Here is a 24,160-nt window from a genome sequence, read left to right on the forward strand (position 1 = left end):
TTTTTTTTTTTTTTTTTAACTTACTGCCTCGACAACGATAGACATCCCAATTCATTTAAATTGGGAATTCTCATTTCAGAACCATTGACTGCTCGACCACATCCAGTCCATTTTACACAGACAACATGCACTGTCAATGGGGGCCGATGTGATCAATCAGTGCCCTACAATGACTTAAAATGCCAAATTTAGTGTATACTATTTGTTTAAAATAAAATGTGCTTGGTTATCATAAAAGTTGACTCACCCAACACGATCAGGACGAAGCACCAGTAATTGAAGAACATGGTCAGTCGTAGTCCGGACTGGTTGATGAGCATGCGAGGCCTTGTGAGATTCACACTTTTTTTTCCAGTCAATCCTGGGAATGTGAGGGGAGTTTCCCACACTTCCCAGCATCACTCCCACAAGCACACACCTGCAACCCACTGCACACAAACACCCGCTTGGACAAAACATTAGGAACACCTCTAATGGGGGAGGACTGATGCTTGCTCAGTGTGCAGATTGCGGGGGAAATACAGAAGTCTTTTTTAAGGCACCTAGTATTCCCCCCCAATAACATTTTGCTTGTAATATTTTGATTTTATTCCTATTTTGGACTTTTCATAAATTGGAACTGTTTTCATGAAAAGTTCAATTTGGGTCTTTTTTTATTATTATTATTATTTTTTTTTTGTAGTATTGTAATCTTGGGTTTTTGAGGGGTTTTTTGCGGTCATGACAACAATGTCTTGAAAATGCTTTTTGTGAGTCAAATTTAAAACTTTTGAGTTCTCAAGTGTAATTTCAAACTTCATTAAATGAAGAAAATAAATCATTTTGAGCTGCCTAGATTCTTGTTTAGTTTTGGGGCGGTTTATTTAGATAAATAGCAAAATCAAAATTGCTACTACTTATTTGTGGACTGATCACAATGACATTTGGTAGGTATATTCTGGAGATGTATACGCATCAATCCTCAGAGCCTCATTTTTAAAAGTTTGTCTCAGGGCTGATTAATTGCAGATTTATGGTTGCCTGCAGACTCCGAGTTGGCCAATAGAGGGAGTCGGACGGTCGTAGTAGATTTTGAACTACAGTTGAGTATAGGGGCATCCCTTATTACTATATACAATATACAGGAATATGTAAAATAGCTAAGAGATGACAAGGAAAAGCGGGTCAACAATCTTATTTATGTTCTAAAAAAACGTTATTTTTCTCTGTTATTTGAAAAGATTTTAAGTATGTAATCTCATTTTAAATACTTGAAACTTTTTGTGGAATATTTGATGTGGCCTGCACTCACCTAGACGATTTAGGCTTACTGAATGCCTTGACAGAACACTGAGTTACCTCAATGCACTGCCACTGACGGTAATAAGCGTCTGATCATGGTTTAAAGTGGAAAGAAAAAAATGATTGCAATGTTTGGGGGGGGGGGGGGACTGTCAAAGATTAAACATCAGGGGTAATATTGTCGAGGTGGTATTTGAGGTGCTTCATGCAGTTAACATTATTCAACCTATTTTCTTTCATCGGAAGTACTGTATATATTAATTTTTTTCAATGTACAGGTAGTCCCCAGGTTACGAACGAGTTGTGTTCCTAGGCTGGCGAGGTAATCCGAATTTCTGCGAAAGTCGGAATTAACCCTTTAAGTACCTCTAAATACAAAATAATTGTCAAAAAACATGTATTATACCTCATTTTAATACGATCAAGTAAAAACAAGATACTGTGAGGTAAGTTGTGTTAAATGCCGTTATAGTGAATGACTATTCGGGCTTTTTTATTTATTTATTTATTTTAATAAATATTTATTTATTTTAATAAATAAATAAATAAATAAAAAACAGCATTGCTGACAGAAAAGTGCGCTATGGAAAGAGTAGGGAGGTGAGAGAGGGGGGATATCATAGCCACTCAGGTCACCTCCTTCACGTTAGCCCGCCGTCTGAACTCGAAAAACCAGATCTGGACTCACAAGGCGAGTCCGCGCCGGAAGTCCGAAAAAGGCGCATTGTCGGCGGCCAGGGAAGAACCCGAGGTTGGGGCAGGTGTCATGACTCTCCCAAGCCGAACCAGGCGCTTCTCGGGCGGACACATGAGAACCGGAGATCCGGACACATGAGAACCGGAGATGACAGTGATGGTGGCTGCTTGAGCCCAGTCTGAAAAAGGCGCTTTGTCGGCAGTCAGAGGAGAACCGGGAGACGGGGCGGGCATCATGACGCTCCCAAGCAGAAAAGAGCACTTCTCGGGCAAACAGATTTGAACCGGAGATGACAGTGGGTGGGACCTGACGCCGTCAGGACTTGCAGGACGACGGCGACACTGCTGAGGGAGCAGGCATGGCAAGAACTAGGTACTGTTTATACGACTTTAAAAAAAAAAAAAAAACAACTGGAGACAGAATGGCGGATGGGACTTTAGCGTCGTAAAGTTGAAATCGCCTAAGTCGGGTACATCGTAACCCGGGGAATACCTGTATTTGTATTTCAATAACTCAAAAATTCAATAACTTCGTCAGTAATAAGAAAACGTGCTGTTGCAGACCAGTTAGATCACTAGAATACTTGCTTTCAGCCTCAAAATTGGAAGTTATTATAATGTTTGCTCCATTTCCCAACTTCTTGAGGTAGACCAGAACCTTTCTTCATGACACCAGACGTAGGGTTGGATTATGCCAAATGGGCACTGGCCCAACCTCTAATTTGAGTGCCCGTTCCCATTTTAGCACAAAGTATGGCAATCGGCGAATTCTTTTCTGAAGTGAGAATAACGTTCTTTCGAGAGTACGTATTTTAATTATTAATGTTGCTTTTCATGTTTAAAATACCTTTTTTTAAATAAAGAAAATTGTTCCATGTATTGTACCCTTACTTGCACACAGTATGATTAAAGACAAATTATTACAAACTTTACTGGTTCATCGTGTCAAGCAAAAATGTTTTTACCGCCACATGGAGGATAATCTGCATATTGCTTTGTTGACCAAAACAAACACTGAACAAAAATGGCAGTGACACTTGGCCCCATCTTGGTCTGTTCCAGAAAAATCCTAGAACCGCCACTTCATTATGCATTGGTCAGTTTTGGGAAAAACATTGATTTTATATAATATTTTTTGTGACTCAGTGAAAATGGGTAACTCAATCAGAGTTTATAAAGCCAGAAACTAGCCCAGTCTATCTCAAAGGCCAATGACAAAAATAAGAGGGAATCTATCATGGGCGAACCTCATGTACACACTGGATTCTTTCCTAGAGAAAAGCTTAACCTTGTTGGTTTATGTAATTGCATAATTAATGAAGTGTTAAAAAGGAAATAATGAAATAATTAAAAATTAGAAGCTAAAACCCAGCAGAGGGCTGTAACAGCACAACAAACCTAGCATACAAAAGACATGACAAGATTCATAAACAATCCGTAGTGCTTGTAAAATTATAGGTCCTATTCGCTTATGCATTACTACTCAACAACACCCCCTGCTGAGAGATTTCCGTCAGTACGAATGAGAATCCATGTATCCCATCCATTTTGATTGGGAGGGCAAGGGCCGATCATTTGCGGCCAGCCCAATTTATTCATTCATTCAGCCACCTTCCAAGCCGCTTATCCTCACGACGATCGCGGGGGTGATGGAGCCAATCACAGCTAACTAGGGGTAGTATAAACAGGGTAAGGGGTGGGACAAAATATCGAAATGGTGATATATGGTGATACTTTGTATCCCAAAAGGTTATCAATATGCTCCTGCCAAGAATCGAGATATCGATTTAAAAAGGTGTCTATGTCTAAAAAAAATAAAAATTAACCAACAAGTTGCAATACCAAAATCTTCCACCATTACAGTGTCTCAGTTAACTCTAAGGCTGCATTGACTGTGCTCGACGCCCAAGCCATTTAGACTGGGAACGTTCGTCCATTCGAAACCAGAGCATTCAGAGTCTTTCTGTCCAATTGTCAGGGCATTTTAAGGCCACTTGCAGTTCAATTTAGGGCAGGGGTTCCCAAGTCCGGTCCCCGAGAGCCCCTATCCAGCTTGTTTTCCATGTCTCCCTCCTTGAACACACCTGAATCAAATGATCAGCTCATCAGCAAGCTCTGCAGGAGCCTGATAATGATTCTAATCATTTGAGTCAGGTGTGTTGGAGGGGGGAGAACTGGAAAACAAGCTGGATAGGGGCTCTCGAGGACTGGACTTGAGCACCCGTTTTAGGGCATTTACAGGTGATTTTCTGTTGAGTTTGAGTCACTGCCTATTCATTTGGGCAATTCCCAGGTCACTTCTTGTTCCGTAACTCAAAATAAACAGGAAGAGACGGATAAAATATCCCAAAATCAACAGGAAGCAACTTAAATTCAAAAGGTAAATGACCTTAAATGGCCCAAAATTACCTCATTGCCTGGCATTGGCTGCCACTACCGGCCATAGACGTTCAATCTGTTTGAAGTGGGAGGGATGCCACCCTCCCAGTTCAAATGGATTGGACGTCTACTAGTGATAAACTCATTCCAATTTAGAATGTTCTTCTGTTTATTAGTCGTTTGTAGAATATCCTAGAATGATTTCCTGATCATCGTTGTATCGCCATATCGTCAGATCATCGTTATCGTGAGCTTTGTATTACGTATCGTATCGAGAGGTGCCAAGAGGTTCCCACTTCTAGACATGGACCTGAATCCGTTGAGAGAAAATCACAGGGTACAAGTAGACGAACAACCTGACAGCTTCCCCCAGTCTAAATAAATCAGACATCTACCACCGTCAATGGCAGACCATTACCTAGACATGAAATGGAGTCAAAAAGACCAACCTGTAACCAAAACAATTTGGTTAAAAGTTTAATTCACAAAAATACATTGACCAATATCATGAAAATGTACTAAAATGTACTTTAATAATCCATAAACGCTGGAACATTGTAGACAGAAAAACACAAGAAGCATTATTCGAGTTGGTTTAGTATAATATATTTCAGCTTCAAGAGACATAGAAATCATTCCTTATCCCCCCCACCCCCCATTTCTTTTATAAAAGACCCATTTTTGTCCGAAGCATTATTATGCAAAAAGAAAAAAATTAGAATATATTATGGGAGCTATGAAATTCCCAGTGACTAAGTATAAAATTAAGTCACATCAGAGAGAGAGCGAAAAGTCCATGAACGATAAGCAGTGGGAAAAGGAATAGAAAATAATATGGAGTATAGATTTTGATCTATCATTACTGACATGACAGGCATAGAGCAAATGTTTATGGCCATTTGAAAAAAGACAAAATCATAATTCCGACTTTTCCACTTGGTTTCACACATCTACAATGAATTGATGCAACTCTTTTCATGCTCGTTTTTGAAGAACATTTATCATCACACAACTAAATTCATGTCTTTCAAATACGATAGATTGAAAAAGATGGAAAAATACTGAATCCCATTTCTAACATTTCACTTTTTAATAGTTATTTTTTCGTTTAAAAAAAAAAAAAAAAAAGCAGGGGTCGGGCAGGGTTGTTTTGGCCGTGTCACTGCGGCTGGTAGACATTTTTTGTTTATGAACAGATTTCCTGTTGTCATCAGTTTGTGGCCTTTTGGTTTTTGGTGCAGAAACAGAGCCGACGTGTCCTTTTGGGCGGACACGCGAGAAGAAGAAGGTCCTCGAGGGCGGAGAGCGGCGGCGGCGCCAATCGCCGACTGTCTTTCTCTCCACGCCGTATGTCGTCCTCGTGTCTGGTAGGATGGGAGCGGTATGGGCGCTCGGCTGATTCACCGTTTGTGGCTGATGGACTGGAGAAGGGGAGAGGGTTGTGGAGGGGCTGTTGGAATGCTGGCACGTTCCAATCAGGGCAACAGTTCTTCATTACAGCATTTCTGCAAGGCGACACAGTGGTTAAATCCTCCTTGCTCGCGTCCTCCGTTTCAGCGCACTCTGTTGGATGCCAAATCTCATTACAACCGTGAGAGCAATAGAAAATGACTAATGACCAGGGGATGGCACATAAAATTTTTGGTTTGGTTGTTCAATAAGTACTAGAGGGCAATGTCTTATTTGTTCAAACCTAGCCATGATGCCACTATTTGGTGACTTTTCTGATCATTCTACACACTATTTTTCAGATAATAGTCAACTCTTGTTGGGTATTTTTTTTAGTGCTGCTACGCTTAATCGATATACTCGAGTAATTCGATTAGAAAAATATTGGAATTTTACTGCTTTGAGTATTCGTTTAATAAAAGTGGCGTTGTAATGGATTGTTTTGAAAGTGTTTGCATTTAGTTTTATTGATTTGGGTGGATACACTGCCCTATAGTGGCAAAAGTGAATATGACATAACTATAACATGGCTAGATCCAGCTGCTCCCTGGTAAGACCAATTTTGTTTGAAATATATATATATATATTTTTTAATGCATTCGTAATTTAGTTTATGGGTATATTTAGCTGTTTTTTGTGGGAATATGTGTTTGAACAATTTGTTAAGAGCATTGTTTAATTTTTTTTTTTTTTAAGTTAACATTTCATAGCATTCAAGCTAGCAGACTGTTGCTATGTAAGTTAGCCAATTGTTCTTTTGCTGATCCTCTTTTATTTATTTTTACAGTTTGAGGCTCAGCTCAGATATTTTAATTTTTTTATGTTCCTTACACGATTACTCGATTATTCGAACAAATTCATCGATTAATCAAGTACTTAAAATAATCTATAGCTGCAGCCCTAGTATTTTTATTCTTCCATGACCCCAAATGTTTACAATTGTAATTTCTGCCCATCTTTGTTCCATAAACGGGTGAATGATTGGATTTGTAATTTGTTTTATATAGTCACTGTGTGGTAATTGCTGTGGCCGATAGATGGCCTCATTACTCTTTTATCAGTGTTCCTACAGGTTTCATCAATTAAATTTAAGAATTAAAATTCACGGGTTAAGTTGCTCACATTAGCAGCTTGCTGGATGGCTTTAGCTTCTGTCTCTTCAGGCTCGTGAGCAGCCGGATGGCTTAAACGGGCAGATTGAAAAACGCCGGCAATGGAAGGAGTTTCTTTCCTTTCATGGAGGTTATGAGCTTGGAAGATTTAGCATGGGACTCTAGCGCCTTCATGCCAATTGTACCCAGTTGATTTTTTTTTTTTTGCATTGAATGAATGAATGAATGCAAAAAGCCTTGAACACACTGCTATCCACTGGTTTGAGCCAGAGGCAAAAGGATTGTTTACCTAACCACGCTTGGTTGATTTTTTTTTTTTAAATCCCTTTATCGGAACTGGGCGTGAATGAAAGTCAATGGGAGCGTGCAGGAGCGGGAGGGTCATTGATCTGTAGAATAATAGTGATCTTTTTCAGCTGGTCGCACAGCACACCAAATTGAAGAAGCAGCCATATTTGTAGTCTCTCGTAGTGAGCCAATGTTGTTTTGTTTAGCAAGTCAAAAGAATTACACAATATCCCACAATCCATCAGTGCTAGCGATCGACGATTTTGCCGCAGGGCTGCATTGCGCTTGCAATGATTGGCTACTCCGCCCCGTTTATATATTTAGGCTATGTTATTTTATCAAAATGAGAAATTACACTTTTGAGGAGAAATGAGACACGGAAAAGTTACATCATACATTTTAAGACTCAGATATGAAAATTCAATACATTTTCAAGATTTGTTAAGGTATTATTTCCAAATTCATAAATTCAATGCTTTTGAGACTATTTAAGACCCCGCAGGACCCCGTTTTATTTGTGAGTAAATGCAGTCATATAATACCCATTTAGAAGATGCTCATATTTGACTTAACGTCTGCTATGCTTGTTGATAGTTTTACAAGTAATACAAGATTGATTTGAATATTAAAGGTGCATGCTGTCTTTCATATACATTTTTTTTTTTAAAAACTAAAGGATCAGTAGGACAAACAAATAAAATTCATATTTAACATAATTGAGTGTAGTATTTCGGTGTGGCACTTGACAACTGTTTCAGTTTCTCTGGAATAGCCCTTTCAAGAAACAAAATGCCCAGCAACGTGGTTCGAGGGCCAACTTTAAAATAGAAACCCGATAAGTAATGTGGGAACGTCTAACTCTTAGGCTTGGCTTTTATTTTGAAGTTGACTTTTGCAATGTCATTGTTGTTACAACTGACTTGACATCATGCTGGCAGCCAACTTTCATTAGTCGTGGTACGCAAATGCTGATCCTAATGCACATTTTATATTTTGTCTACCGCGTAAGCAATTACCTGTGCTGACAATCACTGTGAGTGTAACACAGAGTTACCACAAATTAGGCACATGTGTGAGATCATACATTGAACTTAGAAAAACATTAGCCCACAAAAGTAATTTGGAATGCACCTTTTCTTTAAATGTTTCTGGTAATGAGCGGTTCTGATTTTTGCCAATGACGTCTCAACGGGGCGAATATACAAATTGCCATAAATTTTATTCCAGAAAATTCCGGTTGTCTCTTGGGGCGTTCCACTGTGGGTGTTAGTTGTTATAAAGTGTTTTTTTTAAAACATCCAAATAGAGCGAAAGGTCACAGTGGCCCTGGGAATGAGGACATTTGTGACAGAGTGGCATAACATTTACATGGGTGGGGTTCAATATGATTGGATGAACCCGATCCTACAAATAGAGTTGCAGTTATCCAAAACCTGCCTTAAATTTTGAATGGTAGAATTAAGGGGATTCAAACATAAGGCCCAGAGGCCAGATCAGGGCCGCCAAGTCAGTTCGTGTGGCCTGCGAAAATAAAACAAGTGCTTTGACTTTATTTCTCGCTAAAATAAAACGTAAAAAAATTAAGAATTGCAGAAAAAAAAAAATCCTTAAAAAAAATTGTGTAAAACTATATTTTATATATCCCATTGTTTGTTTTTGTTTTTTGTTAAAAACATAATATTGACAGATTTTTTTCCCCCTTATTTTTTTTTTCTCTATTGTAGAAATGTCACTCAAGGCAGCCCTCAAATATTAGTTTAATTTTTGATTAAAAAAAAAAAAATTAAAGAATATTTACTGTTTGACTCGTTTCTTCATGAAAAAATAGCTTAAAAAGTTTTTAATTTAAAAAAATAAATATTTGCCATTTTATCCCCCTTTTTTCATGAAAATATGTTGTCAACCCTAGTTGGAAGACACAATGACCTGTCAAAAGACACCATAACTACGATATACATTTTATGTTATTGTATAAATACGGCCTGTGGGTTAGGGTGCCACAAGTTGCGAGGCGATCTACTGGTGGCACAGTTGCGATGTAATCCCATTAGTATTGGGTCAGCGGGCTGGCCAGCGAGTGACCTCTCACATAGCGAGTGGGTGGGCGGGCGAGGCAGCCGTGATGTCTGAGCCTGGGCACAATGGCGCCGTCTGTAGCGCTAATCCACGTTTCAAGGCAAAAGTTTGGAGGGGAAAGTTAGCGCTCTACGTAAGCCGTTTAAATACAGTACCGAGTTAATAACAAATGTGGATTTTCTTACACAACTGGGCGGTATTCTGGAAGTTGGCCTGTTTGGCGCTGACTCATTAAGTCAGTGCCAAGAAAACAACATGCAAATGAAATGCTGACACATTTCAAGGCTGAGTCAGGGAATACAAGTTTGTCTACACAGTCATTCATAAATACTGTCATTCAAAAAAAACACCGATTTCCTTTACGAATATTTGGCTACTGTACTAAAATGATACGTTTTAGGGGGAAAAACAAATACAGTTGATTGCAATGCTGCCACATCAGTACGCTAGTAAATTATTTTGGAAACGTTTGAGCATTTTTTTTTTTTTACTTCAAACTAAGTCATATTTGTATTCACATTTTAGGAGTTTTGACAGATTGACAGATTTAAGACATTTTAAAGACAATTAATTCCTCAATTTTAAAGTAATTAACTCAATATCTTCAGACTTCAAAAATCTGCGAGAGCACTATAGCAGGGATGTCCTAACTGTGACCCGCAAGCCTAGTTTTTACTGGCTCGCAGCAAATTATGAATATCACTGAATATGGCTTGTACAGTACCTAAAGCTTGAGTTCGGCCTACATTCTGTTGCACTTCTTAGCTTTAACGCTAAATGGAGCTAGTTACTGAAACAGCACCTCTCTATTAGCTCTGCGGTCAAAACCTGACAACATGTTGAGATCAATGAAGGAAACTGTATAAGGTCAGATTTTTGTTTACATAAATATATATTGAAAAACATTATCGAAAGTGGTACTCTGATAAAACTTTTGTTGTGATTTTCTTGACTTTTTTGCTGTCGATGAACATTTTCTCTTTGTACTGCAATGTTTGATGCAGTATGGCTGTCAAAATTATCGCGTTAACAAGCGGTATTTTTTTAATTAATCCCGTTAAAATAGTTGACGCAATTAACGCACAAATGCCCTGCTCAAACAGATTAAAATGACAGCACAGTGAAAGCTGTACTTGTTGTGTTTTTCGAAGTTTTGCCGCCCTCTGCTGGCGCTTAGGTGCGACTGATTTTATAGGCTTCAGCACCCATGAGCATTGTGTAAGTAATTATTGACATCAACAATGGCGGGCTACTAGTTTATTTTTTGATTGAAAATTTTACAAATTTTATTAAAACAAAAACATGAAGAGGGGTTTTAATATAAAATTTCTATAACTTGTACTAAAATTTATCTTTTAAGAACTACAAGTCTTTCTATCCATGGATCGCTTTAACAGAATGTTAATAATGGTAATGCCATCTTGTTGATTTATTTTTATAATAAAGAAATACAGTACTTATGTACCGTATGTTGAATGTATATATCCATCTTGTGTCTTATCTTTCCAGTCCAACAATAATTTACAGAAAAATATGGCATATTTTATAGATGGTTTGAATTGCGATTAATCACGATTAATTACGATTAATTTTTAAGGTGTAATTAACTCGATTAAAAATGTTAATCGTTTGACATCCCTAATATATATACACAAATACACACACCAGTATATATTGCAATATCTTTATACTGCTGGATTATTTTGTTCCTTGTAACCCTTAACTCACTCCCAGCCATTGAACGTTAAATATTTAAAATGTATTTCAACTGATCATGTTTCAATGTCACTGATGGCAATAGATGCCAAATTTGACTGGGGAGCTGACAGTGATCCAGCGATCACAGTCATCCCTTCAAAATTGTATTGGAGGACTATTGCCGTTAATGGCACCCAATGAGTTAATAATTGATACGTTGATTTTTCTGAAAGCGGCCCTCACAGAAAAAAGTGGACACCCCTGCTGTGCAGTAAAAAAAAAAAAGAAAGAAAAAAAAAAAGACGACTATCAGCTATTTTGTCAGTGTTGTACCCTTTACATCCTGCAGGTGACGACCTCCCTCTTTTCCACATGGAGGAAGCAAAGCTAATGTTGACACGAGTACGTAATAGTGCAAACAAGCATGTAACTCGTGACAAGTGATACACACAAGCAGCCATGAAAGCCGCAGGACTGCCTGACAGCTGCCTCTGATTCCTTTTTTTTTTTTTTGTAACTCCATACATACCTGGCTCAGAGCTGCTGCAGGGGCTTTAGGATGGAGGGGGTCTTTAAAGCAGCACACAGTTGGATTTCTTTTTTGCCTTTTTCTTTTCCACTGGCGTTTTTCTATTTATCTGTCTGACCAAGTCGTAGAAGATCTGAAAAAAAGGGATAAAAGTCAAAAGAAATGACATGTTTACTTAGATTGTAATGGCAAAAGAACCGGGTGCGGTTGACTCACATCGAGGACATTGATCTTTGACTTAGCGGACGACTCTAAAAAGGCACAGTGGTTCCACTGTCTGGCCAGGTTCTGGCCCTGCTCCTTGCCCACTACACGTTCATCCTCCAAGTCGCACTTGTTGCCCACCAGGATCATCGGCACCTGACAAAACAGGACTGAAATCTTAATCTAAATGTTCATAATTAAAACAACGGCTGCAGTATTCACACACACTAGACAACTGAAATGGAAGACTTACACAGTGTTTGTTCATTCTCGGCTTTTAATTTGTTTTAGTACAAGTACATTTTACGACAGATTTTCTAACTTTTGAAAATGACTCACATCAAGCATGCCTGATCACACATCAAGACTCATTGGTTGACAAACCATAAAGTGTTTGTTTAATAAGTCGTTTTTTTAACAAGCTGCCAAAAGTTATTTTAATAGCACATTAATTAAAGTTTACATGGGGGGAAAAAAATTCTGACGCGGTAGATTTTGATGCCTATTAAAACTAAAATTGGTACGCTGATCCCAAAATTGCTGTCAGTTTTTTTTTTTTACTAGTACGTCAAATTTTTTTCTCCACAGCTTAACTACCGTAATTTTCGGACTATAAACGACTATTTTTTAACCCTCATTTTGAATCCTGTGGCTAATAGTCCAGTGCGGCTACTTTGTTGATTTATTTGGGTTAATAGGTAACACATTTTTTTTTTTTTGACAGCGGCGTCATAAGTCCGTCATAATTACGACAAGACACTAGCCACGTTTACATGCTGACTTTTATTCATACCGATTCAAATCATTCCGAATGGAAATTTCAGATCAGCTGTTTACATGTCACTTCATCCATTCCGATCCATCGTTTACATGTGTCTGCCTTTATTCCGAAAGGACGTTTGACAACTGCCGTCTGACATGCGCAGATTAATCAAAACAAAGCGTAACGTTGCAAAACATGGAGATCGATCGTCAGAGTGCTGCTGTTTTAACTTTAACCCACTTGTTGTGTTTGTGGGGTCGTATCCGCTTCTGCTGTTTTACTCTTTTGCCTTGTAGTAGCCGGTTGTCAGCGTTTTCCACCGATTTCTAATCTGGTCAACGCTCCGGTCTATTCCGGCTTCGTGTAACCTCTCGTGAACTTTTTAAAATAGTTCACTGTTCCTCGTTTTACGCCCGTCTAAGCGAGCAATTATATTCAATTCTTTTAAAGTTTGAATTAAATACAATCTTTCCGCCGGACTCCAATTAGGTGCGCTGTGCTTGGAAGCCATGTTGCAAGTGACGTTACTTACGTCACCAAGTGACGTCACCACGTCAGTACGGAGCATGTGCAGAAAGAACGCAACCAGACACCATTCCGCTTCCCTGTTTACATGATATAATTTTACTTCTAATCGGTTTGGGAAAAGGAATATTCCACCCCTGTGAATCGGAATGAAATTCCATTCGGTTTGGGCCTGTTCATTCCGAATGAGGTGTTTATATGGAACACATTTATTCGGTTTGAACAAATATTCCGATTGTAATTGGAATATTTGGCTCCATGTAAACGTGGCAACTGTCATGAGCATTAATGAATGCTAATGATAGATGTCATAAAGTGTCATTCGGCACATTTTTCCATTTATGTCCAGCTCGGATCTTTTACATCCATTCAAAGGTGAGATAATTTGCGGGATGACACTAAATGATGTTTTTGGATCGAAAAGAGGTAAGTATGCGATAATCTCTCGATAAAATCATGGCGTCTTTAATTATGCCCTCTCATGCTCTCACCTCCAGTTAGGGATTTGCTGTTTAAAAAAATGTTTTACTTGAAAATGACCTCCTGTTCAAAATTTTTCTTCCCTTAGAAAATTGAGATTTTAAGCTTTCTAATGATGTACATGCATATAGGACAATTTTGAAATTTGGCCAAATTGGGGGTCTCAAAGGGGAACTTCAAGTCACCTGAGTGTTTTCCGCCGTGTGTGTGTATACATATATATATATATGCACACACACACCCCCAACATTAGTGCAAGTATTTCGGGAATTCTGCAAAATACAAAAATTATCTGTCTACTTCGATCAAGGTTTCAAGAAATCAGAATATATTCACTGTTAAGAGACTCAAAAAAGAGGATTTGGATTTAATTTTAGGTAAACTACGTCGCTAAACTATCAAACTACTAATCCATTAATTTGATAATCGATTAGTCGGTTATTTGTGGCAGCCCAATTTTCCACAAGAGTCCTGTTTCCTCTATTCAACATTTGCTGATTACAATGACCTGGTGGACTGATAAAATCAGGCAAACAAAAACTAACACTTACTGAAACTGTCAACTGGAAATAATTTCGGCTTTTAAAAAAAATGAGTTTGTATTTGAACAAATGTTTTGTTGTTACATCAGAGCTGAATAGCCATTACAATATACTGGAAAAGCGTCAAGGGGACAACCACAAGGACAATCTAAATGGATCAATCAGTCCCTCTGGGAAGGCAAAGGAATCATTTCATTTACATAACGGATGATATAATCCAGATTAAAAGTGTGCTACGTGTATGGTTTTCATATTGACGGCGATACACGTCCCAATCCATTTTGACTGGGAAGGCCAACAGCGATCATTTGCTGCCAGCCCCTCCCAGTCTGAATGTATCTAACACTGTCAATGGCAGCAAATAAATTATGGGTGAGAAATTAGCAGTTGTCGTAGCGTGGGGCAGCGTCTCATCCTGCCTGCTGTTTCCTGAACGGCTATCTGGAGCCACTCGCAGGGCCCGGAGGAAGCGGCGGCGGCCCCGCCCAGCCGGGATAGCATCGCTTTCCTTCCTGAACGCTTCCAAACATTTCAGCTGGAATCCGTGATACGGGCCCCTATGTGCCACACATGACTGTTTTTATCTTCTATTGTAGCGCATGTAAGATAAGGCCCAAGTGACCACATCTTCCTGACACATGTGGAAATGTTTCAAAATTCCCAATATGAACATCTGCTGGAGAAATTTCTTCGTGGTGGGACAGCTACTACTAAATCACTACGAGGGAATTCCTGGTTGGGCAATGTGGAAAAGCTGGATATTAGCAGGACATGTGGAAGCATCCTGACTTGTTCTGGCTTGCAGCCTGAATTCTGGTCGTGGTATTCCTTAAAGGGATAGACAACACTTTTGTGGCCATCTGACATGAGAGTCGTCTTTATATCGACGCTGGTACAATTTCAGGCAACTAAATGCCAGTTTTCCAAATTGCTGCGTCTTCTTCGTGATATCATTATGACCTACTAGTATTATCACGTGTTCAAGTCTATCAGTGTTTATCTATGTGTAAACTGATGTAAAAAAATGGCTGCGCTTTTGAGTCTTTTTTTTTTTTTTTTGCGTTTAAACGTTTTCTTCATTATAACAGGTCCAAGACATCTGCGATTTGCATAATTAAAGGGAAAAACAAAATCGAGTATAAACGACCTTCAAATGAATGACAGTTATGCAAAGAATTTAAATGGTCTGTGAAACTCTCATTTGATTGGCTAAAATAGTACCGGCATTGATAAAATGTCTGCCCGCACAAAGGATGTGGACTTTACCCCTAACGATAATTGAAAAAGGGTTAGTAGTAGAGGCAGAGCTTATATACATTAAACCAAAAATAATAATAAATGGGTGTGTTCAATGTATTTATTCAGATTTAGCATTGGAAATAGATACATATAAGACATGTTCCTCCCTCACAAAGTATAATAAAAAAAAATTTTTTACACGTTACTTTCCCACTGAATTATGTTTAAATGCTTCTACATTAAATGCTTCATTGAGTGATTCCACTCAAATCTATTCAAGCTGCTGAAACCAGACTCTCATCACTTGCACAATAAGTTCCCACAGCGCACTACCGCTAGTGGTTACCAAGCTAAACGACTGACAGATCTGCAGCTTTGAAGATAGAGCTACCAAGCTTCTCTGGCAAGATCAAAGCAGCTCCCCTGTCACTCATCGTTAACTTTAACAAGCAAACTCCAGCTACCTGCTGAGCAAGAAAAGCAGCAGGGGGAGAGTAAGGCTGTACGAGATCGGATCAGGACATCTGTGTAAAATACTGTATTTTTATTTATTTATTTTTTCATTAGAAATAAATCCACGATGGACTGAATCAGCGACAGATCACTGTACACTTAATAAAAGTGAAAGTACATATAAAGAAATAAAAAAATATGAATTTAAAAATTTTAAAAACAATTTCACTGTGTTTTTCAAACAGGTTTTTAAAACAGGATTCCTTCTGCTGGGATGCACACGATAAAGGTGTCGTTTTTCCCTTTAAATAGTTTGGGTGAGGACAGGGCAATTTTAAGATCGAGATTGAAGATGGGGGAAAATTTTAGATCGATCTCAGTAATCAGTCGTGTCATTCAATTGACCATATGCAGATGCAAACAGTGGTTTGGTCAATTTCGAACTAAAAAACAGTCCAATGTTGAATGTTTTTAGGCAAATTATTACATTTCTGGTGAGGTCAACTGTCCAATTTGACCTCACACACACAGAAATATACATGCATTGTGCATCAATATACAAAATACATATTAAAATAGCTTCATGATAACATACAATGGTATACGCTATTGTATAAAAACTCCGGGGTCTTTTTTGGCCGATCACCCAGCTCTACTTTGAGCAGCCATCTCTCACATGAGGCGCATTTATGGTACGTGTCGTCTATCCCTTTAAGAGAACGTAAAGAAGTGGGGGACAAACACGGCAGGCTCAGTTATCGCTAATCCCCGTGGGCGAAGAGCTGACGACAGGAAGCTGGAATGTTTGTGTGAACCTCGCAGAGGTTGCCGCTTGATGTTTGATATCCAAACAAGCCACTCGGGTACCGGACTGCCCAACGCCATTTCTACCAGGAGGTCCTGGGAGAGCCCAGGAATGCGCGGCTAACACAAACGTCGAGCTGAGCCGCGATAAAAAGCCTGGGAGAGCGCGCAGAAAGGACAGAAAAATGTCCAGTGTCAGCACGAGGAAGCATTACTGGAAGAGTCCACACGAGCCAGGCAGAACTTGCTCAGACACCGCCAACATGCTGCAGACGGGTCCGATCCTGCCCACTGTGGCATTCTTTTGAGATAGGATTGCAGTTCAAATGAACGTAGCCAGCACTTCTAAACAAACATGAGCAGTGAGTCACGGGAACCGGATCGGGGCTTTAAATGCACCGCCAGACCAGTCTTGCATAAGTGTTGGAAGGAAACTCGGGAAGTGAATGCACATTTGCCTACTCGTTCACTATTAGTCGCACATGACAAGCTTTGTTATGATTTTTCTTTTTCAGACGAAATTTGGCCCGCTGTGCTCAAAGTGGACCCATTAAAAGTCTACTAATTGAGCGCGGTAGGATTCCGGTACGCTTCTGGAGTGGGACAATATGCTCCAAACAAAACAACCCTCCTTTTTACAAGAAAGCCCATTGAAAACTTGTAATTGAGCGTAGCGATATTAAGGGTGTCTGTGCATATTGCCAGCTCGGCCCTAAATGGTGCGTAGAAAAGGAAAACAGCTGCGGCGATGAACAAGGAATGTTCACGATGTCTTAAAGGTGTTCGAAAATTTGGCAAGCAACATGGCAAGCAAATTTGTTGGCTGTGCGTTTCTGTGAATGGCGAAGATAAACAAATGCCAAAGCCATCCAGGGTAGGTGGCTTCCACGTACCGTGAACTGACACCCGAGCTGACAAAGTGGCCACAAAAGCCAAACCACAGCTCATAAACAGGGAAACACCCTGTTTATCAAGGGTAAAACTTTCCAGAACCAACTGCAGTAGGTCAAAATTTGCCACACAGAGACCACAAACACTTTTAATTATGCTGAAAGGGGAAAAGAAAAGAACAATTTAGGACTGAATAGTTTAGATATAACATTTCAGTTGTCACGATTTATGAGGTGTGACTAAGTAGGGATGTCCCAATCACAAATTCCGATTCACCTGATTTTGAGGATCTGCCAGTACCGTGTTACAATCCAATACTTCGGAAATGTATTGAGTAAAAATTTTTAGTTTTTTGGGGGTTTTTTTTGTAAATCAGTTGTACATCACATAATAAGGTTGCAAACAAACTACATCTAAATATTTTGTTTTGCATAAATAAACTAAATTTGGTCATCCAAAGTGATCTAGCCAATGTGATAACCTGAGCCCTCTTGGTGGTCATAAAATGAATAATGTTAATAAAATGAATTAAACTAAGAATATTGCCGATTAAGGGCGCTTTCACACTAGACCAAGAGGACCGGGGTCCGATTGGAGAGCTACCTTGCAGCAACACTTGCAAATGAGTTGACAAAGTTCAGCATTCACACTGCGCCAACCGAACTTTCCAAATAGCATCACATGGACGAAAGGTGCACTCATTGATTGGACAAATAGAAGAGGAAATACCCCCCTCCTGCAGTGATGTGCGGTGAGGTTCAGGTCTTTTGAGGCACCGACTTCATCACAGTCAGATTTATAAACATAAATCTGTGCCTCACCTGCCTCCACGGGTCATATGTCACCAGCCTGTAATTCCTGACTCACCGCTGTTCCAGCTATAGAGTCTGCGACCCAGCTCCTTATTTGCCTCTTGAGCCCGAACGAAATCGTCCGTGCAATCAGATTTGTTTATTCGCGTGACGTGTTCTTAACGAGCAACGTCACTCTTGCGCGTCGGAAGTCGTTTCCACAACAACACAGATGGCGAACATGTTCCTATCTGCAGTAAAATCAGTTTTAAATGACCAAAAACACATTGAGTGGCTAAAACCAACAGTCTGTATCGCGCTAGCCGTGTTGAATACATTTCTCCGTTCTCCGCACTCCTCGTATGTTTACATGCTCGTGCTAGTTTCTTGTCGCTTTACCAACGTCACGTCCACCCATCCCATATTGGTCCACTCTGCTGTCTGTTTGCTGTGGCTTGCTCCGCCCTGGGAATTTGATCCGGGGAATAGTCACCAGACTGTATAGCTGGAACAGCGGTGAGTCTGGAGTTCCAGGCTAGCACATCACTGCCCTCCTGGGAGGGCAGGGAGCGTGGAGCACTGCGCGTAATGTGCCATAGCGTTATTATTAAATGTTCAACTGTATATTAGATGTTTGTTTTTTTTTATTACGGTCTTTTATTTTGCAATGACAATATAACCCTGCATCTGTACGTGTCAGTTTTTTGTCAATTGACTTTTATGAAGCAGAAGTTTGTATGCATGTAAATTTGAATTTAAAAAAAACAAACAAACAAAAAAAAAAACGTAATGTAGCACAGCATAGCAAGTCGCTGCTTGGCCAGCGGCGGGGTTGCTCCCTCCCAACTATATGCCGAATGAACTGGAGTATATACAAAATGCATAGGGGAAAATTAAACCACAAAAGGGACCACAAGTCATGCAGGCGTGCAATCGCTCACTCTCGTGACTTTTTTTAACTGTCAAATTGTCGCCACTTCTAGGACAGCGAGACTCACTAAACGTTCGCACCGAGAGGCTCTGCCTATCTCAGCCAGTCACACTCACACGGTACGTTCAGCAACAACATGCAAAACAGAATGCCACATAAGAACCCAATTCTGTGTATCAAATGCAACTGCTTAGCGCCGCACAATGACATTTGACCATGGCTAATCATCTTGGCGTTGTTGATTTTGAATCGTGTCCGAGCTGTACTTCCGCTTTCCAAGATGTCCTGCGAGTACCGTCATAGCCTAGAGCTCCACGCTGTGATGATGCCCATAAAGTAACAAAGTGCACCGGTTGCATTTACAAGCATAGCAGGGTGCACTTAAAGCAGACAAGAGACCCACGATTTTCCAGCGGACCAGAGTTCGGTTATTGGTCCGAACTAGAGTTCGGATGCACATTCACATTAGCAGACAATCTGAAAAAAATTTTTGGGTCAACAATTTCTCAGCGATTCATTGACTATCAAAATAGTTTTCGAATAATTTTATAATCCATTAGTTGTCGATTAGTCTAATAATTGTGGCAGCCCTGAATGGCAGGAATAATGGCCTGCCAAAGGAAATCATGACAACAATGTGGCTCATGACAAAGATGAGTTTTACACCTATATAGGTTAGGCCTGTCGCGATAACAAATTTTAGTGTGCGATAATTTATCTCAGAAATTATTGCGATATGCGATATTATTGCGCCCCCCCCCCGCATTTTTTTTTTTTAACCAATTTGCAATAACACAGTGAGAATACAGTATAGTGCTGCAACAATTAATCGATTAACTCAAGTATTCGATTAGAAAAAAATATTCGAATTAAATTTTATTGCTTCAAGTATTCGTTTATTAAAGTGGCATTGTAATGGTTTATTTTGAAAATGTTTGCATTTAGTTTTATTGATTAGGATGGATACACTGCCCTCTGGTCTGCCTCATTTCACATGGCTGAATCCAACTGCTCCCTGTTAAGACCAACGTGAGCTAAGTTTTTGTTTGAGGTAATGATTTTTATGCATTCATATTTAGCCGTTTTTTTTTTTTTTGTGGGAATGTGTGTCTGAACCATTTAAGGGCATTATAAAAATAAAAAATTTTAAAAAGTTAGCATTTTATAGCATTTAAGCTAGCGGACTTTTGCTATGTAAATTAGCCAATTGTTCTTTTGTTGTACATGGATCCCTTTTTTTTTTTTTTTTTTTTAATACCGTTTGAGGCTCAGCTCAGGTATTTTAATTTTTCATGTTCCTTATCCGATTACTCGATTATTCGAACTAACTTGTTCATCGATTAATCAACTACTAAAATAATCGATAGCTGCAGCCGTAATATAGTATATATTAATAGATCAAGTACACCCATTTAAAATGCAATAAATGTTTACTCTTAAGTTCAAAAAACTTTTTAAGAAATCACAACATTAGACCATACCTCTTAAGTAAAAGACAACAATATGAATATAATACAGAAACAGAATAAATAAAATGTGTTTTTCAAGGAAAAAAATAAAATTGCACTTAAGAACAAGTATTTAGGCAAATGAAAACTTTTCCCCTCATAGCTTCTGCTACGGCCTTCCATGTGTAATATTTTGACTGGATGTTTTCCGAGGCACCCTGAAGCGCATGCAACGGTGATGTTGTTTGTTCATGTGAGGCGGCAGTGAGAGAGCCACAGGTTGAGAAAGTGTTGTTATCGCCGTGTGTTAATAAAAAACAAAGTTGTCAGCCAGTCGTGTGTTTGATATAATTACCAGAAAAACACACATAATAGGACACCATACAGCTTCCTTTTTAATTTTGTCCTTATAATGATGATCTGCTGCGTCGTAAATCACTGACTTTCCAACTCCATGATGGAGCGTTCTTCGTCCATGTTCGCTGGTTAAACCGTGAGTAAGCAACTGGGCTGTTGACTCCAGGCCCGGCTCCGCCCATTTTGACGGATGCATCTCAGGCAAAAATATAAAATAGCCTAAACCGTCAATCCGGAAAAACTGAAGCGGCCGGTATACGTTGAACAATAGGATATAATGGGAACGGATTGGCTCCCGCGCTATTTTTTGCTGAACCCGCACCGAACCCGGAACGAAGATGCATTTTGCGTTGTTGGTAACAAGGAAGCCGAACTTTTAACAGCACGTCTGCCGAACGCGCGCACACATGTGCACGCGAGGCGATTAATTGCAGCGGGAAAGTTACCGCCTTCATTTTCATTTACCGTGCGATAAATGGAATTATTGCATATTGCGACAGGCTTAATATAGGTCACAGTAAACTGTAAAGTTAAAAAAGGCAAAAGGATTTATGTTTGTTGATTAATAGCATTGTTTCCGAAAATATAAATGATTACATTTTTAAAATACTTATGTAGAACCGGGCTAAGATTAAGTTCATTGAGATTAAATCTTGACTCGACCTGTTAGATTTCAGTTCCGTCACTGGCTTTTTTTCCAAAACGCAGTATTCCAGGTACTCACTGAAAAGCAGTCAACAGTTTCCTCACCTTAAATCGTGGCACTCGCGATAGCTTGAGGCCAACTTGCGCTCTCTAAAGTCTCTAATAAAACACACAACCTCGCAGTGGAGTAACTTCAATGAACTCTGCTTCTCTTGCACATAACTGCTGCGCGGCCTAATCATTCACACAGAGTGCCAGACCACATTGAGCAGGGGGAGGGAAAAATAATGGGGAAAACATAGAAACCGGCACTGAATTTAAGCTTGGGTCGCGAGAAAAGACAGAAACTTTTAAACCGCAAAATGTGGTTACGAGGAGGTAGAGGAAGGAAAAAGCGGGGTTACATTCATCCCTCGGTAAGGAGATCCAAAAAAGGACATCCTTGATTGCGCCAGAACACCAGCAGGCGATGGAGCCTTTACTCTAAAAGGACCTTGCAAACTACCGTGGATAGAAAACAGGCCTGACTGCAAACTGCGAAAATACGCAAATACTCGTCGCCCACTGAAAATGCTAGTCTGTGTGACAGAGGCTAGACATTTAACAGCTAATGAGATGCTAATCTAATTCTGACGACAACAATTAATCAGGATAGCTGAGGGAAAGCCATTGTTTTTACTGGGATCAAACCAATCTGCTACAAGGGAAGGGGAGTGTCCACAAATGCAGCAGTCCCAACCTCGACACATAAACCGCACAATGATATGCACAGTGTACAAATTGCACTGTGTGTTCCGTCATTGTTTTCGACACACAAGTAGGACTGGCGCACCACGGCCTCCATTGTGTTGAACTAATACGAATTTGTAATTGCCCTGCATAAGATGCCCGGGTTTCAGCGTTGAATGGTCTCCATAGAAACAAAACAATGTAGGCGGCTGAGAACCCGGAAGCGCTCGGGGGACTATAATCAGCTCGGTGCAGCGCGCAGCTTTTAAGCACCAATCAAAACAAGCCAAAATGCCACGAGAAGCCGAAACTTACATCCTCTGTGTCCTTTACTCGTAGAATCTGTTCCCTCAGGTCCTGGAGGTCGTTAAAAGTGGACTGTGCCGTGATGGAGTAAACCAAGGCAAAGCCCTGGCCGTTCTTCATGTACAAGTCCCTCATTGCTGTGAACTGCTCCTAAAACCGTAAAGAACAACAACCCATGAATCTCGTGAAACGACAAGTGGTCACCGTGTGTCGCTGACTTCAAGATGAAGATCCATCTTGAGAGGATGTGTAAAGTTTCTCAACGCTACGTGCGGCGTGGGTGTATTATTAGAACTACAAAGAGAGCCTGAACTCATACTGCGTGTTGCTCAATCTGCGCCAAAGTAAAAAAAATTGTGCTAACGGTACAGAGGCTGGGATTAAGAAGAGCTGGACGGCTCAGACTGTTCCTGTTGGGAGATGTCGCTTAAGCAAAGTGGCGCTTTGGAGATAAACATTAACCAGTTATCACGCCAAAAGCTGAGGACGGCGGGAATTAAAAAGGAGTCAGGCCAAAGCTGTGATTATTTCTCATCTGGGATCAAGTGAGAATTGCGTGGTATTACTTATGGCTTTTTTACAAGTGCAGATGGGATCCGTCAGAGGACCGCAGAAGAATTGTTTCTTTTAACCTATTCATACGCAAGCTGTTCAAATCGATCACACAAAAAAGATCATTGCTGGCTTGATTTGCATGCAGCTAATGGGCGATTCTCATGAAGCTAACTCAGAAGATTTTAGGGATATAGTCATGAAACCCATGAAATAATTCATTTTTAGTTGAAAGATGGTTATGTCTTATGTGGCCCAGTCCATCATTTGTTACCAAAATAATATTTTGTATGTTGTTTTAACTGATTTAAGAGTAATAAATTGCTTTAACGCGTCCACGAAAAGCTTTGACGTTTTCACCTCAATTGAGCATCTTATTCTATTTCATAAAAACATAAATTTGTTTAAGACTATATTTAGCAGAATATGATAAACTATAATTATTTCTTGCTTCGTATAAAAAATATTGAGGGAAAATCTAGTGTCCAAACTTGCAGCTTTCGTTATTTTTTTTTTTTTTATTTATTTTTTTTTTAAATAAAGCTATTCTGCCCCATACTGAACCAAAGAAGGCAAGATAGACAAAAGACGGCTGGCTACAAGTTAAGATTGTTTGGCCTTTTTTTGATATTGTTTAATAGTTAAGTTTGGTTTTATATATGCCTACTTTGCCACCATAGGTGATCATTACCATACTGTGTAATATTACATGTTTTACACATTAATCAATTAGATATTTTACTGTAAATATTCAGGAGCTCAAACTGTTGAGAAAAAATTACTGAGTCATAATTGCATTGTGCCATTTTAAGGCATCTATGGTAAATGTCTCATTATCGTAATGCATAGCTTTCATGAGAAAGTTACTCAGTTAAAGACATGTAAACACGTTCAAAAACCCTAATATGCCGATAAGAAGTGACATGACAAATGACAGCAAAGATGACCATGAATAATATCTTTTGGCTAAAGTTTGATGCCATTCTAGATCC

General features: G+C 39.5%; 2 protein-coding genes across 6 annotated transcripts in view; both read right to left on the reverse strand.

Annotated features, from left to right (window-relative positions):
* The window catches only part of LOC130922043 (anti-Muellerian hormone type-2 receptor-like), a 36,863-nt gene extending 36,458 nt beyond the window's left edge, over positions 1–405 (reverse strand). For all 3 annotated transcript variants that reach the window (XM_057846534.1, XM_057846533.1, XM_057846531.1), the window contains exon 1: positions 248–405. In XM_057846534.1, coding sequence (XP_057702517.1) covers positions 248–320 — 73 coding nt within the window. In that variant the 5' untranslated portion in view covers positions 321–405. The remainder of the gene's footprint in view (positions 1–247) is intronic.
* Positions 406–5,463: 5,058 nt separating this feature from the next.
* The window catches only part of LOC130921540 (ras-related protein Rap-1A-like), a 42,983-nt gene continuing 24,286 nt past the window's right edge, over positions 5,464–24,160 (reverse strand). For 2 of the 3 annotated variants that reach the window (XM_057845568.1, XM_057845569.1), the window contains exons 5-8: positions 22,626–22,766; positions 11,725–11,868; positions 11,509–11,641; positions 5,464–5,861 (exon numbers count right to left, since the gene is read on the reverse strand). In XM_057845568.1, coding sequence (XP_057701551.1) covers positions 11,552–11,641; positions 11,725–11,868; positions 22,626–22,766 — 375 coding nt within the window. In that variant the 3' untranslated portion in view covers positions 5,464–5,861; positions 11,509–11,551. Of the gene's footprint in view, positions 5,920–11,508; positions 11,642–11,724; positions 11,869–22,625; positions 22,767–24,160 lie in introns of all 3 variants that reach the window. The other variant, XM_057845570.1, reaches the window with a different exon arrangement.

This window comes from Corythoichthys intestinalis, chromosome 9 (genome assembly GCF_030265065.1).
Source record: "Corythoichthys intestinalis isolate RoL2023-P3 chromosome 9, ASM3026506v1, whole genome shotgun sequence".
In the NCBI taxonomy this organism is placed as follows: Eukaryota; Metazoa; Chordata; class Actinopteri; order Syngnathiformes; family Syngnathidae; genus Corythoichthys; species Corythoichthys intestinalis.